This window comes from Acinonyx jubatus, chromosome D3 (genome assembly GCF_027475565.1).
Source record: "Acinonyx jubatus isolate Ajub_Pintada_27869175 chromosome D3, VMU_Ajub_asm_v1.0, whole genome shotgun sequence".
NCBI lineage: Eukaryota > Metazoa > Chordata > Mammalia > Carnivora > Felidae > Acinonyx > Acinonyx jubatus.
In genome coordinates this window covers 55,793,380-55,809,764 of record NC_069392.1, presented here as the reverse complement: position 1 = coordinate 55,809,764, position 16,385 = coordinate 55,793,380, and the positions used below count along the sequence as shown (strand labels likewise).

Below are 16,385 nucleotides of genomic sequence, written 5' to 3'. Positions count from 1 at the left end.
TCATATGCTTCAAAGGGTGCTCCTTTAGCAGATTAAGATGCGTGACAAATTACGATGTATGTGTATGAATTACAATGCAGACTGCCCACGTGAATAGCACGACCTCTGAACGCTTACTGAACTGAATTACCCAGGTTGTTCCTGAGGAAGGTGCTTCAGGACAACTTGGGCAAAGTGTCTAACACAAACCCAACTGACGAATTAAATACCTACGAATTCGGTCTTCCCAGGACTAGGCCTGTTTTCAGGGAACCTTAGGGGGTTGAGTTCTGTGCTTGAAAATGTTCTACAACACCAGGTTAGTTCACAGATTCTGCCCTGGAATCCCAACAAATCCCGGCATGCCGGTGGGGGTAAAGACTCAGATCCCTCAGCTGATAAATAAGGAACTACTGCAGGCCGTCCTGGTTTCTGAAGTTGGAACTCAGGGTCTCCCTGCCTTGGTGCATACATGCACACACAAGCCTGAGGGAGTAAGACAAGCTTACACAGACTCAATCGTCTAGAACTGAACTGTCCAAATACAGATGGCCGCTAACAGCATGTGGCTAGTGAGCACTTGAAATGCGGCTAATCCAAACTGAGATGCACTCAGTATAAAACACTCTAAGTATACACTAAAGTATGAAATGTTCTTTATATCGTACAAGGACTTTATACCAAAAAAGTGTAAAATACCTCCACAATCCTTTATGTTGAAACGTATAGCTTGTTTATGTTGGACATACTAGGTTAAATAAAACATGTCACTAAAATAAATTTTACCCGTTTCTTTTTATTTTTATTACGTAGCTACCAGAAAACTTTTAATTACTTATACAGCTCACATTATGCTTCTGTTGGGCTAGAGACAGTGGATAATGCTAGTCTAGAAATCTCCATTTAAACAAAGCATCGCCACTCCTTTGGAAGCGAAATATCATGTTAGATAATGGCAAACTCCAACCAAGAAAATCCCCACCTCCCTCTTTTCAGCATATTTATTACGTACGGCACTCATTTCACTGCCAATTTGCCAGATGACTCTAGGATCTCCTCCACTTTCATGCCAGCCTTCACAGTAGCGCTCTCCCGGGTTCAACCTCCCTCCACCCAACTGCCAAGCTCCCAAGCTCCCGACTGTCACGGCCCGCCTCCCAAACCTCAACTGGCACACTCAACACTCTGTTTCTAGCATCTTCTTCCTCCCTCTGCTCCCACTACTCCTTCACCCTCGGGGACACCCTCTTTTTCTCATGACTCATGTATGTGACTTCACATCAATTCACAGGATCGCCACGGAACTCCACTTTTCAGCCCCTCCGTCTATCAGTGTGTCAGGATATTCTGCGTTAAGTCAAACTGTAAAACAATCTATGTACTTTTAAAGAATAAAAGAACTCACTGCAGTTCAAACTCACAACCACCTGCCAAATTCCTAGAATGGCTGGTGTGTACTGGAAGGAAGGGTCAAGACCACACCAAGTGTGATCCGTTTATGCACAAAAACTGTTAAAGCTGAATAATCTGAGTTTTATCTCTTTTTATTTTCTATGTCCTCCCTTTGAAGAGGGTAATAAACAAGGCAATGTCCCAAAGACAGACGTATGAAAAGAAAAGGCCCCACACGTTAACACAAAATTAGGCAAATTCAGTCACGAAGAATGTGGTTCTTAATCTGGGACACAGAAATGCAGGTCTGGACCCCTGAAAGTGTGGGCAAGGTTCCAAGGGTGTGTGCATATACACATCTGTGACAAGAGTCTGCAGCTGTCATCACATTTCAAAGGGTCTGTGACCCAGTGAGTAGTACTACTGCTGTAGGACTTAAAAATGAAAATCAATGAAATTTTGAGGTAAAGAAAGTCATCTATTTACATGACAAATAGCTTAAGACACCAGTGCCTGTATGCCTATAGTTACTAAGTCCGTTACAGTGCACGTCTGTTAACTCTGTGTATCTTCACAGTATGATCTTCACCACAACTTGCGAAGTGTAACCACTCAGCACCTTCTGTTCCGTTCTGTTCGGTTTTCCCATTACAATTCTTCCAGCATAATTTTTTGACAGCAAGTGTATGACTTTGGCTAAAACAAAGACAGAGAAATCATGAAATGAACGTATGCTGTGACTACAAAATATTTTACCTACATATTCACTTAATTACTATGCCCTTGCTATCGATGTTAACATAAATGGAAGTCAAAACCTGAACATCAAAATGTACAGGTTTTACAAAAAGCGGAGTCAGACCTACAAATACAGAGAACAAACTGATGGTTGTCAGAGGGCTGTGGGGTGGAGGGTTGGCCAGAACGGATGAAGGGGAGAGGGAGATATGGGATTCCAGGTATGGAATGAGTAAGTCACAGGAATAAAAGGCACAGCGTAAGGAATACAGTCAACAGTAATAGTGATATAAAAGGGCAGATGGCAGCTACACTTGTGGGGAACATAGAATAATGTATGAACTAAGTTGTACACCTGAAACTAAGGTGTACATAACGCTGTATGTCAACTATACTCAAATGAAAAAAATGGCAAAAAAGTTTTTAAAAATTAGAGGTTTTAAAATACCATCACTAATAATTTTGCAATTTTATCCTAACCTTGAAAACATCTTACTCTATTTACTTAAAACTGTCAGACTAAATATCTTACTTAATGAAAAAGGACACCACCAGCGAGATACAGACAATGAATTTCTGTTGAATTTTCTTTCGATGATCAGTGGAATTCACGAAATGGCTATTAAAATCAGTCTTTCAGGTAACATTACTAAATGGGTTTCTTTTTTAAAGAATTCTAACTTGGGGTGCCTGGGTGGCTCAGACGGTTAAGCGGCCGACTTCGGCTCAGGTCAAGATCTCGCGGTCCGTGAGTTTGAGCCTCGCGTTGGGCTCTGTGCTGACAGCTCAGAGCCTGGAGCCTGTTTCAGATTCTGTGTCTCCCTCTCTCTGACCCTCCCCTGTTCATACTCTGTCTTTCCCTATCTCAAAAATAAATAAAACGTTAAAAAAAAAAAAAAAAAAGAAAGAATTCTAACTTTGCAACATATTCCAGATTATTTTATTCCCTTGACATCCCTCTGACATAGAAGGGACTCTTACTCACATGTTCACTGCTGGGTAAGGAAAGATAATGAAAGATTTAATAAACTGCCCAATGAAACAACCTTGGACTCCAACGTGACCTCTAACTGCATGACCTTGGGCAACACACTCCTGTTAATGCTCCCTCAACCCCATGGCCTAGAATGCCACCATAGGTTATTAATAAATCCCTAGGAGAATAGAACACCCTCTACAAATTCAACCTGCAAATCAGACCTCTGAACCAAGGAAGAATAAAGTAAAAAACCTAAGTAGGTTTTAAGGCAGTCAACCCTGAAAACAATACCAGAGCACACAATTATACTTTCAGCTGTTGAGAGCCCACGCGTCACCAGATGCGCTCTCGGTAGGAATGAAACACAACCTTGAGGTAAAGAAACGCGTTTTAAAAATCAGCATACCACAGCCTACACAACCACACGACTGTGAGGACCTGCAAGTGGCCACCCTAGAGGTTACACACGGCTCGACAGGGTTGTCGTCCAGTAGCCCTTCCTGAACGTCTTCTCAAGGCAATGCTCCCATTCTCTGCAGGCTAGGACTTGAGCACTACCCTCAACGCTACTGACCCTTCTGCGAGTTTGAATCTCATTACCGGAGGCAGTCAAGAGTCCTCTGGAGATGAGCTTCATGAATAAAATCAATGCCAAACTTAAAAAAAAAAAGGGGACCAAATGGGTACAACTATAAAAAGGTATTAGATTGGGGCGCCTGGGTGGCGCAGTCGGTTAAGCGTCCGGCTTCAGCCAGGTCACGATCTCGCGGTCCATGAGTTCGAGCCCCGCGTCAGGCTCTGGGCTGATGGCTCAGAGCCTGGAGCCTGTTTCCGATTCTGTGTCTCCCTCTCTCTCTGCCCCTGCCCCGTTCATGCTCTGTCTCTCTCTGTCCCAAAAATAAATAAAAACGTTGAAAAAAAAAATTAAAAAAAAAAAAAGGTATTAGAATTGGTTTTCTTGCATCGTAGTGAGCTGCTTCTGAACACAATTCCTAAAGAGAAGTTCCAGAAATATTTTAAGTGACACAAACATCACTGGAAGCTCATTATTGATACTATTAAAGATTTCTCATTTCATCAGAGGAATGGTGGAAGTACTGACACATTACTGAAACAAGTATATATAATACAGTTGACCCTTACACAACACAGGTTTGAACTGCACAGGTCCACTTATACACGGATTTGTTTCAATTCACATAGCACAGTCTCATAAATGTATTTTCTCCTATGATTTCTTAATATTTTCTTTTCCCTAGGTTACTTTATTGTAAGAATACACTACCTAATACATATATCATACAAAATATGGGTCAATCCGTTGTTCATCACTAAGGCTTCCAATCAACAGTAGGCCATTAGTAATTAGCTTCTGTGGAGTTGAAAGGTACACACTTCTAACTCCCATGCTGTTCAAGGACCGACTGTATACTGCTTCCCAGGGGAGCTACTTTGAGGAACAGTACTTATTTAGCTATACAAGCTTTAAGATGGTGAATTTCTTCTTTTTGGGTAATATTCTTTAAATCTAGCAAGTTAATAGGAGCAAGCACCATAGGCAGGGCAGGGTGAAAGGAAGGAAAACAGAAGGGAGGGGAGTCCAGGAAGAGAGAAAATTTCAAATGACTGGAAAATGAAATTTCAAATGAATACTTCACTGACATATTCCCTTCTTCGGTAAGCAACAGCATGAACCATTTCAACTGCTAAACCCAGCATCAGAGAGGTGGGAAAGAAGCCAAAAGGGCAGCAGGAATAAAGAGAAATCACATTTTAACAAATGCAATTATTATGAGCACTAACATACTTTGCTAACAAGGAGACAAACTCCCCTGGATGAAATATCACATGAAAGACGTGTGGCTCACAGGTCTTTCTCCATCAAGCCCATCACTTTCATCATGACACTGTCATTTGGAATTGTATTTGAAATTCTATTTTGATATGAAGGTTGAAGGATCCTTAAAAAAAATCTGACAGAATGGGGTTACTGATTTTTTGATAATTTAGACATTGTTAAAGCATAAAATGGATTAAAATTAGGTTAAAAAATGATCCTGCTGTCTAGGTGGTTGAGGGTGGGGAGAAGGGTGTAAATGACAGGTGCTCTAAGACAGCAGGAGGCAAGGGCCTGTGCCCAGGGAGCACTTACCAGGCTTAAAATCAGTCATGTGGCTTTGAGGGGCACTTGAGTTTGCTCCCCATCATGGGATCTGAGCTGACATGTTCAAACAAGATGAGGCTACCAAAACACAATCTACAACATTTCAAAACATCACCAACATTTTTAATCCAGTTTTATTAAAAATCTACCGTAGTCACATTCTAGACCACTTCATTACGAAAATCACTTTCATCTCAAACGTGTTGTGTATAAAGACAATAGTATGCAGCAAGCAACCGGCTGAAGCAAACTTTTAAAAACCAAGTGCAACACAGCAGCAAGCATCAATCTCAAGAGGCTACCGCAGAACACAGAAGTATCACTTAGTGGTAAGCACCTTAATCGAGATCTGTGTTCCTCTCCATGTGAATGTGGCATCAATTCGCCACGGAAGACAAATACTACATGATCTCACTTACACATGGAATCTTTAAAAAAACAAACAAAAACAAACTCATGGAAGAAGAGATCAGATTTATGGTTACCAGATGCAGACGGTGGGGAGAGGGGGAATCAGAGGAAGGTGGTCGAAAGGTACAAACTGCCGACAGTAAGACAAATAAGTACTAGGGACGGAATGTACACATGATGACTACAAAGAATGCTGCTGGATGATGCAGAGGGAAGTTGTTTGGAGAGTGAATCCTAAGGGTTCTCATCACAAGGAGAGATTTTTTTTCTCTTTATTCTTCTTTCTCTTCTTTTTACTGTAGCTACACAAGCAGATGGATGTAAGTTGAAGCTATAATCATTTCACGGTGTATGTAAATCTTGCTGTACCCCTTAAACATGCACAGTGACGTATGTCGATTACTTCTCAATAAAACGAAAAAAACTGCCACTAAATGCTTTATAACAAATATAATTACAATTTGTATAATTATAACAAAATCTAATCTTATGGAAGCAAAAATAGTAAAATACCTTTGACTTGTTTCTACACAGTGAGTCCAGTCATTTATTTCTGGAACTTGATCAGTTTTTTTCCAAGTGTATAAACAAATCTTTCCACACTCTAATCCTACGGCAACAACGTATCTATTTTTAAGGGAGGAGAAGACAGTGATTAATTAGCATGAATTTCTGTTATCTCCATTATCACTCTAAAGTATTTCTTTACAGTGTTCCCAACTGTCCATGGGGGCACCTGGGTGGCTCAGTCGCTTGAGTGTCTGACTCTTGGTTTCAGCTCAGGTCATGATCTCGTGGTTCAGGAGTTCGAGCCCCGCATCAGACTCTATGCTGACAGTGCAGAACCTGCTTAGAATTCTCTCTCTCTGCACTTACCTGTCTGCTTTCTCTCTCTCTCTCAAATAAACTTTAAAAATCAAATGGCTGTTGTTTTTTTTTAATGTTTACTTATTTTGAGAGAGACAGAAAGCACGTGTGTGCACATGCATGCATGAGGGAGGGGGAGAGAGAGAGGGAGAGAAAACCCCAAGTAGTCTCCACGCTGTCAGCACCAAGTCTGACACGGGGCTCCATGCGAGGCTCGATCCCAAGAACTATGAGATCATGACCTGAGCTGAAATCAGGCATCAGAAGCTGGACTAAGCCACCCAGGCACCCTCAAAAGGCTCTACTGAAAAGCACCAGCCCACGAGACCAGGCACTGTTCTGTTACGTCCTCATGGAGCCTCCTCTCTACCGAGGGTGCACCAAGTCCTCCCCTGTCCTCTGCTAGCAAAGCCCACAAGCCAGTGTTGCCCTGGCTGGCTGCAGGGACCCTTGTTCTACTGCGGATGCCATTACTGAGAAAGCACCAGGTTCTAAATTTGGTGAAATACGATCCTCTGAGCCACACTCCCAATCCCCGTTTTCCCCACTCCGAGTATGATCAAGTTCTATCAATTTAACAATTCTTACGAGAAACATAAGCATTATGAAAAAAAAATAGCAACTTGGAAGCTAAGAGAAATAAGAAATAACAAATTAAAGTATAGAGGGCTACATCTTAAGAAACCAAGTGGTTGTAGCAAAAACTTAAAACAAAGCCCCGCTCAGAGACTGACCGTTGGGCACAGTTAAGCACGGGGCAGACACTGACGGCTGTCACTGCTCCCCCCACATCCAGGACAGAGGAGCAGGGGCCAATGTTGTGCTCGACGGAGTCATCACTGGAGTCACACTCACCCCAGACAACCACCTAACACAGAGAGATCAAATTCTGTGAAGACTTCTCTTTGCAAGACTTCCAGCAATGCATTAGAGTATCAATGGCACAGATAAATGCAAAATATTCACTCTAGCATTTAAAAAAATGCCTCGTTTACATTTGTGGATTATGTTCTAGATTTCAAAGTATTTCAAGCATCAGAGAGAAGCCAGACGACTTGTGTAGTAGACACAAGTCTCTGAGTCCTCAACCACCTAACTGTGCCGGTCCAAAGATGGACTCTCCCTGCCCAGAGACCAGAGATTGTCTAGCACGCTCTTTTATGCTCAGGAAACCAGTTCTGATCCAGGGAGAGTCCACTGGTCAGATCCTCACCAAGAGGCTCGTGCACCTCTCCAAGAAGCTACCACACAGCGTATGGGGACCGATCAAGTCCTGGATTTTCCTCTACACCACCACTGGCACTAAGGGAACAACTCAGCAGTCACGAGGACCTAACCTTCACGATACCCTGCATAAGAAAGGAAGCTTCCCTGGAAGCTCACACTTCTGGGGGGTGGGACTGGTCACGAAGAATAGAGAGGGAAGTGAAGTGGACAAGAGCTATAAAATGCAAGACCAAAGCAAGATTCCAAGCAGAAGGCTCTGTCCAAGTACACAGAAGTACACTTCTGAGAATGTGTGGTGGTGATGCTCTCTGTCCATTTCAGCTTAGAGGCACAGGTGGACCATCTGCTACTGGGCGGGGGGGGGGGGTGCTGTGGAGGGCAGAAGCAGTCCTGCTTCCTCAGCGGTGAGCACAGCACAGGCACATAAATGCCAGGGAAGAAATGAACAGGCAAATGAATGCAAGTGAAAGTCTAACAGAAACAGGTTTAGAGGCTGACATTTCCGTGTTTGCATGTCCATGCTAGCCCCTGCTTCAGTGATTTGTACCATCACGACAACTGGAGGGGGCAAGGGGAGGAAAGGAAATGCTCAATTGCCTCGCCGTCTCTGGTCTGCAGGCACTACAGAAAAAGGAGAGGACATTTTATTTTATTATTTTTTTTTAACGTTTATTTATTTTTGAGAGAAAAAGAGTGCATGAGTGAGGGAAGAGCAGAGAGAGAAGGAGACACAGAATCCAAAGCAGGCTCCAGGCTCTGAGCTGTCAAGCACAGAGCCCGACACAGGACTCAAACTCACAAACCCAACTACCAAAGTTGGATGCTTAACCAACTGAGCCCCCCAGGCACCCCAAGGAAAGGACCTTTTATTTTTATTTTTATATATTTTTTAAACGTTTATTTATTTTTAAGACAGAGAGACAGAGCATGAATGGGGGAGGGTCAGAGAGAGAGGGAGACACAGAATCTGAAACAGGCTCCAGGCTCTGAGCTGTCAGCACAGAGCCTGACGCGGGGCTCGAACTCACGGACCGTGAGATCATGACCTGAGCTGAAGACGGACGCTCAACCGACTGAGCCACCCAGGCGCCCCGGAAAGGACCTTTTAAATAAAGAGTGCGATGGGGCACCTGGGTGGCTCAGTCGGTTGGGTGTTCAACTCTTAGTTTCAGCTCAGGTCATAGTCTCATGGTTTCTGAGTTCGAGCCTCACCTCGGGCTCTGCACTGACAGTGTGGAGTCTGCTTGGGATTCTCTCTTTCTCTCTGCTCCTCCCACACACACACTCTCTCAGAATAAATAAACTTTAAAAAAAAAAAAAGAAAAAGAGAAGAATGTGAGAACAGCAAAGACCAGAAGACAGGGTGAGGGCCATGGTCAAGAGTCTACTACTAGCTAACTTGTTTTATTTTTTTGAAGCTTGAGAAACACATACACACACACACTGCTTCCTCCCATGAATGAAAAGGCAATAATCATCTACCATAGAAACAAATCTTTAATTCCTAACAGTATGAAAAAGAAAAGAAGCAACTATTTTCCTCCTTATGCCCATTCACCGCCTCCTGCTCTCCTTGTTAGTTTTGGACCATTTCATTTACTACTTCTCTCCCATTGGGGCCATTTGATGACCATCATGTGTCTGAAAGGCTTTCTTTTCATATTGGATATTTTGGAGATGGGTATTTGCAAAATTTAACAAGAAAGCCTTTGTATGCATGCATACAAAAAAACACAGTATACATAGATTTTTTAAAAATTGTATCAGGGTCAGGATTATGTGTTTTCTATCCGAACATACCTGTAATATTATTTCACATTTTAAAAAATATGACGTTAAAAAGAATTACCTTTTTGTCCCGACTCCCAGTGAAGAAATACACGCTATCAGGACTCCAATCACAAGACCAAATAATTCTACTGTGCACAGCAGTTATCTTGTTGGTGAAGGCGAAGAGGCTGAAAATTGGGTCTGAAAGAATCACCACACACACCACTCACAAGGCAGACAGAAATCTAGGTTTTTCTCTGTCAGAAATCTATGTTTATGTGCCATATACATCACATCCTGTAGTAACCAATTATACATGTTGACTTTTGCAACAGACCATGGCTCAGCGGCTGACCCTCATCAGAAGGCAATGGACATATAGTTAGTTTCCTGGTAGGGAACACTTTTATATTACTAGTCACTCTCTAGTGACAGATGGCAACCATCTTCCAGGCACTTAACTGAAGGTTCAACTTATGCCCATGAAAGAAGCCTGAACAATTTAACTTTACTCAGGAAGTAGCCCAATTTACATATATGGAAAAAAGATTAATGTACTCTTAAAAATAAAACAAAACAAAAAACAAATGAAAACCTTAAAAAATCTTCACCCTTGTAAGATTTAAATGTAAGGTAACTTCTAGTCCTTATATGGACTAAACCTAAAACACATTAATTACTTACAAAGAGGGAAGAGGAATGCATCTATTAATTCGTAATCCATAAAGACACAACAGTTTATGGGTATATTTTTGGTATCACGTTAACTTTTTAAAATCACTAGTTGCAAAAGGAGTCAGTCTGTTCTAACATATAATGTTCAATATGTCAGTCTCTAAAATACAAGAAACTAAAAGACTATGAATATCACAAGATAGATCTGCATGCAAGTTCTATCAATAGAAAAATTAAAACAGAATTAAATAACACAAAGATATTTTAAATACTCTCTAAAGTTTACCCAAAGAAACCAGGGGAATACAAATACACCTTGCTCCAAAAACACAATTTTTTTTCCCTTTTGTTTTTAATTTATGCCAGGCTCAGGGCAGAACGCAGGTAGGTGTTAATATGTTGCCCATGGGCCACGGTATTCACAGACGGATACTGAAAATGCCCTTCCTAATTATCAAAGTGACAGGGGGAAGTAGGAAAGGGTAAAAATAATGTCCTTTTAGGTTTCATAATTTAATTGTGTCTTCATTAATCCTGTACCATAAAATCCTAGCTCAAAATATACTATCCATTTGGTTTTACACTGGCATTCTGTAACCATCCATAAAATCTGTTTTTATAGCTTATATTTTTAGATGTATATATTTTTTGTATTTTATATTTTTATATTTTGTAGTTTTATGTTTAACTGAGATGTCTGAACACATGCCATCCCAACTAGATAATCACAAGGAAGTCAACTCAAAGATCGTCTGCATTTAAATCTTACAAGGAAGGTCAAGTCTTCGTCACTTATAACACAACTTTGAAAGGTTTCAAAACAGAGACTCTGTCCTTCACCCTGTTATTATTTCTATTCCTCTTCACCTAGTAGCTACTCAAGGGAGATAAAATGCTCACAAGTGTTTCACTAATAATCTTCCAATCAGAAGCTACTTTACCTAATTCAGGTGAGACTGTGTCCTGCCTTTTCCACAGTGACCAAGTTCGATCTCTGGAAACAGCTAGTAAGAACCTGTCGTTAGGTGAGAAGGCCATCTGTGTGACAGTCAAACTGTGGAAAACTAAATTCTGCACCTGTTTCCAAGAGGTAGTGTTCCAAAGAATGATAGCTGCATGCTCTTTCTTAGCTGCCTGTAGACAGAGATGAAACAATCAAGCAATTTAAGTTAAAATGAACTGAAAAAAACCACATTTAAAAAACAGTATACTGTTTCTATGGGTATATTTTATGTATATGTATAAATGGAAAAAAAAAATTCTGAGGAGATACATACTACAAGCCAGTGTAACCTTGGGAAAAGGAAGACTGGGACTAAGATAGGTGACTCATCAGAGACTGGCATTGTCATCACAGAGTTTCAACATTTTACAAGAAGCATATATTTGCGTATTAATTGTATAGTTAATAGTTTAGAGACTTTCACTTCTGGTCAACATGATGGAGTAACAGGGACGAACGAGACTGCACTGGTGTGACAAAACTAAAAAACCAGACTTAACACCCGAAAATAACAACACTCCAAAATATGAGATATCTGGCAACAAAGAACACTGATCTCTGAGAGACAAAATGAAACTCAGAGTAGAAAAGCTAAAAGAAAAAGAAAAGACCATCACTAAACTCTAGGACAATTTTAAGCAGCAACATATAGGTATAACTAGAGTCTCCAAAAAGGATGAAAAGAAAAAATACTGAAAAAGATAATGGCTGACAAATTTTGAAATTTGATAGAAACAACGAACCTACAGATCCAAGAGGTTCCAGAAAAACCCAAGCACAGAAAACATGAAGAAATTATACCAACAATAAGCAAATTGTTTAAAATCAGCCATAAAAAAAAATGCAGTTGAAGGGGAAAAAACCCATCACTAAGACACAAAAAAATTATAGCAGACTCCAATCAGAGCAATACAAGTCAAAAAAAAAAAAAAAAAAAGAAAAAGAAAAAGAAAAACGGAGCTACATCTTTAATGTACTGAAAGGAAAACCAACATTTTTTTTACCCACTATAAAAATCATTCCAAAATGAAGGAGAAATAGGTTTTTGCAGACAGGCAGAAGCTCAAAAAAATTCACGACCAGCAGAAGAGCATTATAAGGAATGTTAAAGGATATCCTCTAGGCAGAAGGACAATGGTATCTGCTGGAAATTTTTGTATTATTTAAATCTCTTCAAAAGAGAACAGACTACTCAAAGAAAAAATGACTATATATGGTATTAACTCTATGAAAAAGTGAAACAATACCACAAAGGAAACAAAAGTATACTTCTGTAAAGTTCTTAAATCATACCTAAAATAGTGCAACATCACTTAAGACCGATGTTGGCAAATTAAAAATGTATAGTATATCGGGGCACCTGGGTGGCTTGGTCGGTTAAGCGTCCGACTTCGGCTCAGGTCATGATCTCACGGCCCGTGAGTTCGAGCCCCGCGTCGGGGCTCTGTGCTGACAGCTCAGAGCCTGGAGCCTGTTTCAGATTCTGTGTCTCCCTCTCTCTCTGACCCTCCCCCATTCATGCTCTGTCTCTGTCTCAAAAATAAACAAACATTGAAAAAAAAAATTTTTTTTAAAAGTATAGTATAAAATGAAAGACAATCAATAAAATAACAGTTATATGTACTAACCAAACTAATGAAATAAAACGGACTCATAAAAAGTAATCAATTAATCCAAAATAAGTAAAACAGAACAGAGAAAGGATGGATCAAATAGAAAATAAATAGCAAGATGACGGATTTAAATCCAAGCATGTTATTATGTTACATGTAAATGGTCTAACAAATGCCCCTATTAAAATGGAAGATTATCGGGGCCTGGATGGCTCAGTTGGTTAAGCGGCAGACTCTTCGTTTTAGCTCAGGTCATGATCTTGTGGTTGGTGAGTTCAAGCCCCACAGTGGGCTCTGTCCTGAGGGCATGAAGCCTGCTTGGGATTCTCTCTCCCTCTCTCTCTGCCCCTGACCCTATTGTGCTCTCTCTCAAAAATAATAAACATTAAAAAAAAAAAAAAAAAAAGGAAAATTATCAAGATGAGTGAAAAAGCAAGACCTAACTGTAGGCCGCCCTTAAGAAGCCCACTTGAAAATAAAAGGAAACAAGTAGCTTAAGAGCACAATGATGGAAAAAGATATTTAACTCAAGCACTTCTCAAAAGAAAGTTGGAGTGGCTATTTTAACATTGGACAACATAGATTTGAAAGCACAAAATATTACCAAAAAGAGAATAATTCCATAATGATAGTCAACTAATCAAGAGAATGTAACAATCATTAATGTTTTAACAGGACAGCCTCAAAATATATAAAAACTGAAATACAAAGATTAAAAGATAAGCCCACAATTATAGTCAGAGATTTCAAAATGCTACTCTCAAAACTGAAAGGATAAAGACTTGCACAATACTATCAACCAATCTGACATAATTCATATTTTCAGAACACCCCACCCAACAGAAACAGAATCCACATTCTTTTCATGTGAACATGGAAATTTACCAAGATTAAATTTCAAAGGATTCAAATCATACTATGTTCTCTGACCACAATGAAATTAAGTTAGAAATCAATAGTAAAAAGATATCCGGAAAATAGTATATGGACACTAAATAATAAATTTCAAAATAACCTATAGGTAAAAGACAAAAATCAAAGGGAATTTTAAAAATATTTTTAGTTAAGTGTAAATGAAAACAACATATCAAAATTTATGGAATATCTCAAAAATAATACTTAGAAATTTATAGCACTCAACATCCATATTAAAAAGAGAGATTTATAATCAATAGCCTCAGCTTTAACCTTATTAAACTAGTGACAGAAGAGGAAATGAAATCTAAGTAAAAGAAAAAAAAACGGCAAAAATCAATGAAATAGAAACAAGAAAAACAGCAGAGGAAAATCAACAAAACCAAAAGTAGAATTATTTGAAAATATCAAAATATCATTAGTTTCCTTATCAATTCTCAGAATGCTCCTCCCACAAAAAGAAAAAAGAGGGTGTGAGAGAGAAAATACAAATTGCTAATAGCAGAATAAGAAAGGTAGTATCACCAGAGATTCTTTAGAAATTAAAAGTATCATAAGAGAATATTATGAGTAACTTTATGACAACAAATTTGACAATTCAGGTAAAAAGGACAAATTTTCTGAAAGATACAAACTACCAAAATACACTCAAGAAAAACTGGATAACCTAAATAGTCCTATATCTACTGAAGATATTATATTTGTAGTTAAAACCTTCCCACAAAGAAAACTCCAGCATCAGTTGGCTTACTGAGGAATTCTCTCAAACATCTGAAAAAGAAATAATCAGGGTGACTGGGTGGCTCAGTCATTAAGCATCCAAATTTGGCTTTGGTTCTCATGGTTTGTGGGTTCAAGCCCCACGTTGGGCTCTGTGCTGACAGCTCAGAGCCTGGAGCCTGCTTCAGATTCTGTCTCCCTGTCTCTCTGCCCTTCCCCTGTTCACGCTTTGTCTCTCAAAAAATAAACGTTACAAATTCTACACAAACTGTTCCAGAAAACTGCAGGAGAAATATTTCTAAGAGGCTAGCATTACCTTGAAACCAAAACCAGATGAAGCCATTGTAAAGAAAGAAAACTATACACAATATCCTTCATGTACTATACATAAAAGTTTTTAAACAAAAATTTAGTAAAATAAGCCCAACACTATATAAGAAGATAATGTATCACAAACAGATGGGGTTTGGTTCCAGGAATGCAATTTTGGTTTATTATTTGAAAAACCAATCAATGTAATTCACCATGTTAATTAACTAAAGAGGGAAAACCATATGATCATGTCAACAGATGAAGAAAAAATATTCAACAAAATCTATCATCCATTCCTGATAAAAACACTCTCTCAACTAGAAATTGTAGGCAACCTGATAAAGAAGAATCACAAAATCCATAATGGACATAGGGATAATACATCATGGGCAAAGAAGCAATGTTTTGTTCCTTAGGTAAGGAATAAGGCCAAGGATTTCTGCTATCACCATTGGTATCCAACATTAAGACATCCTTATAGGAAAGGAAGAAATAAAACTTTTTATTCATAGGCAACATAAGCATTCATATGGAAAATGCTACAGTATCTACAATAAAGCTACAAGAACTAATAATTAAGTTTAGGAAACTCACAGAATATAAGATTGATAAACAAAAAGCAACTGTATTTCCATGTGTAAATAATGAATAGACATAAAATATACAAATTAAGGGTAAATCTGATAAAATATGTGTAAGATCAGACACTGAAAATTACAAAACAGCCCTAATAATATTAAGATGTTAACACTGGGGAAAACTGGGTGAGAGGTTTTCTATTATCTTTGCAACATTTTGTTAAATCTAGAATTACTCTAAAATAAAAGGTTTACTAAAATAAAATAAAAAACTTAAAAAATAAAATGAATTAAAATAAGATAAAATCTTTATTAAAAAGAAAAGTTCATTCCTAGGGCACCTGGGTGGCTTAGTTAAGCGTCCAACTTTGGCTCAGGTCATGATCTCATGGTTTGGGAGTTCAAGTACCACATCGGGATCTGTGCTGACAGCTCAGAGCCTGAACCTGCTTCAGATTGTGTCTCCCTCTCTCTCACCCCTCCTCTGCTTGCTCTGTCTCAAAAATAAATATTAAAAAAAAAAAAATCATTCCTAAAAAATTAAACACCTAAATAAATGAAAGACATACTGTATTTGTATGTCCAAAAACCCCCAATATTGTTAAAACGCTCCTCAAATTGAGCTATAGATTCAATGTAATCCCCAAACAATTCCAGTAAGTGTTTTTGTGGAAAATGTCAAGCTGATTCTAAAATTTATATAAAAAAGTGAAGAACCTAGAATAGCCAAAATAACTTTGAAGAGAATTGGAAGATAATTACTTCCTGGTTTTAAGACATATTACAAAAAGCTATACCTATATAGAGAATGTAGTATTGGCATCAAGAATAAAAGATGAATGGAAAAAAACACAAGTCCAGAAACAGACCTACGCATATATGGACAAGTGATTTTTGACAAAGGTGCAAAAGGCAGTAAGTAAAGGGATAGTCTTTTCAACAAATATGGAACAATTGGATATCCACATGCAAGAAAACCAACTTTAACCTATATTCTAGGCCAAATGCAAAAATTAATTAGGTCTAAACATAAAACTTAAAA

At 38.9% G+C, this 16,385-nt stretch overlaps 1 protein-coding gene across 3 annotated transcripts in view; it reads right to left on the bottom strand.

The window, feature by feature from the left end:
* Positions 1-1,507: 1,507 nt before the first annotated feature.
* The window catches only part of ELP2 (elongator acetyltransferase complex subunit 2), a 43,520-nt gene continuing 28,642 nt past the window's right edge, over positions 1,508-16,385 (bottom strand). For all 3 annotated transcript variants that reach the window (XM_053206681.1, XM_027068782.2, XM_015082337.3), the window contains 5 exons: positions 11,144-11,336; positions 9,607-9,728; positions 7,265-7,398; positions 6,177-6,290; positions 1,508-2,067 (listed from right to left, as the gene is read on the bottom strand). In XM_053206681.1, coding sequence (XP_053062656.1) covers positions 1,911-2,067; positions 6,177-6,290; positions 7,265-7,398; positions 9,607-9,728; positions 11,144-11,336 — 720 coding nt within the window. In that variant the 3' untranslated portion in view covers positions 1,508-1,910. The remainder of the gene's footprint in view (positions 2,068-6,176; positions 6,291-7,264; positions 7,399-9,606; positions 9,729-11,143; positions 11,337-16,385) is intronic.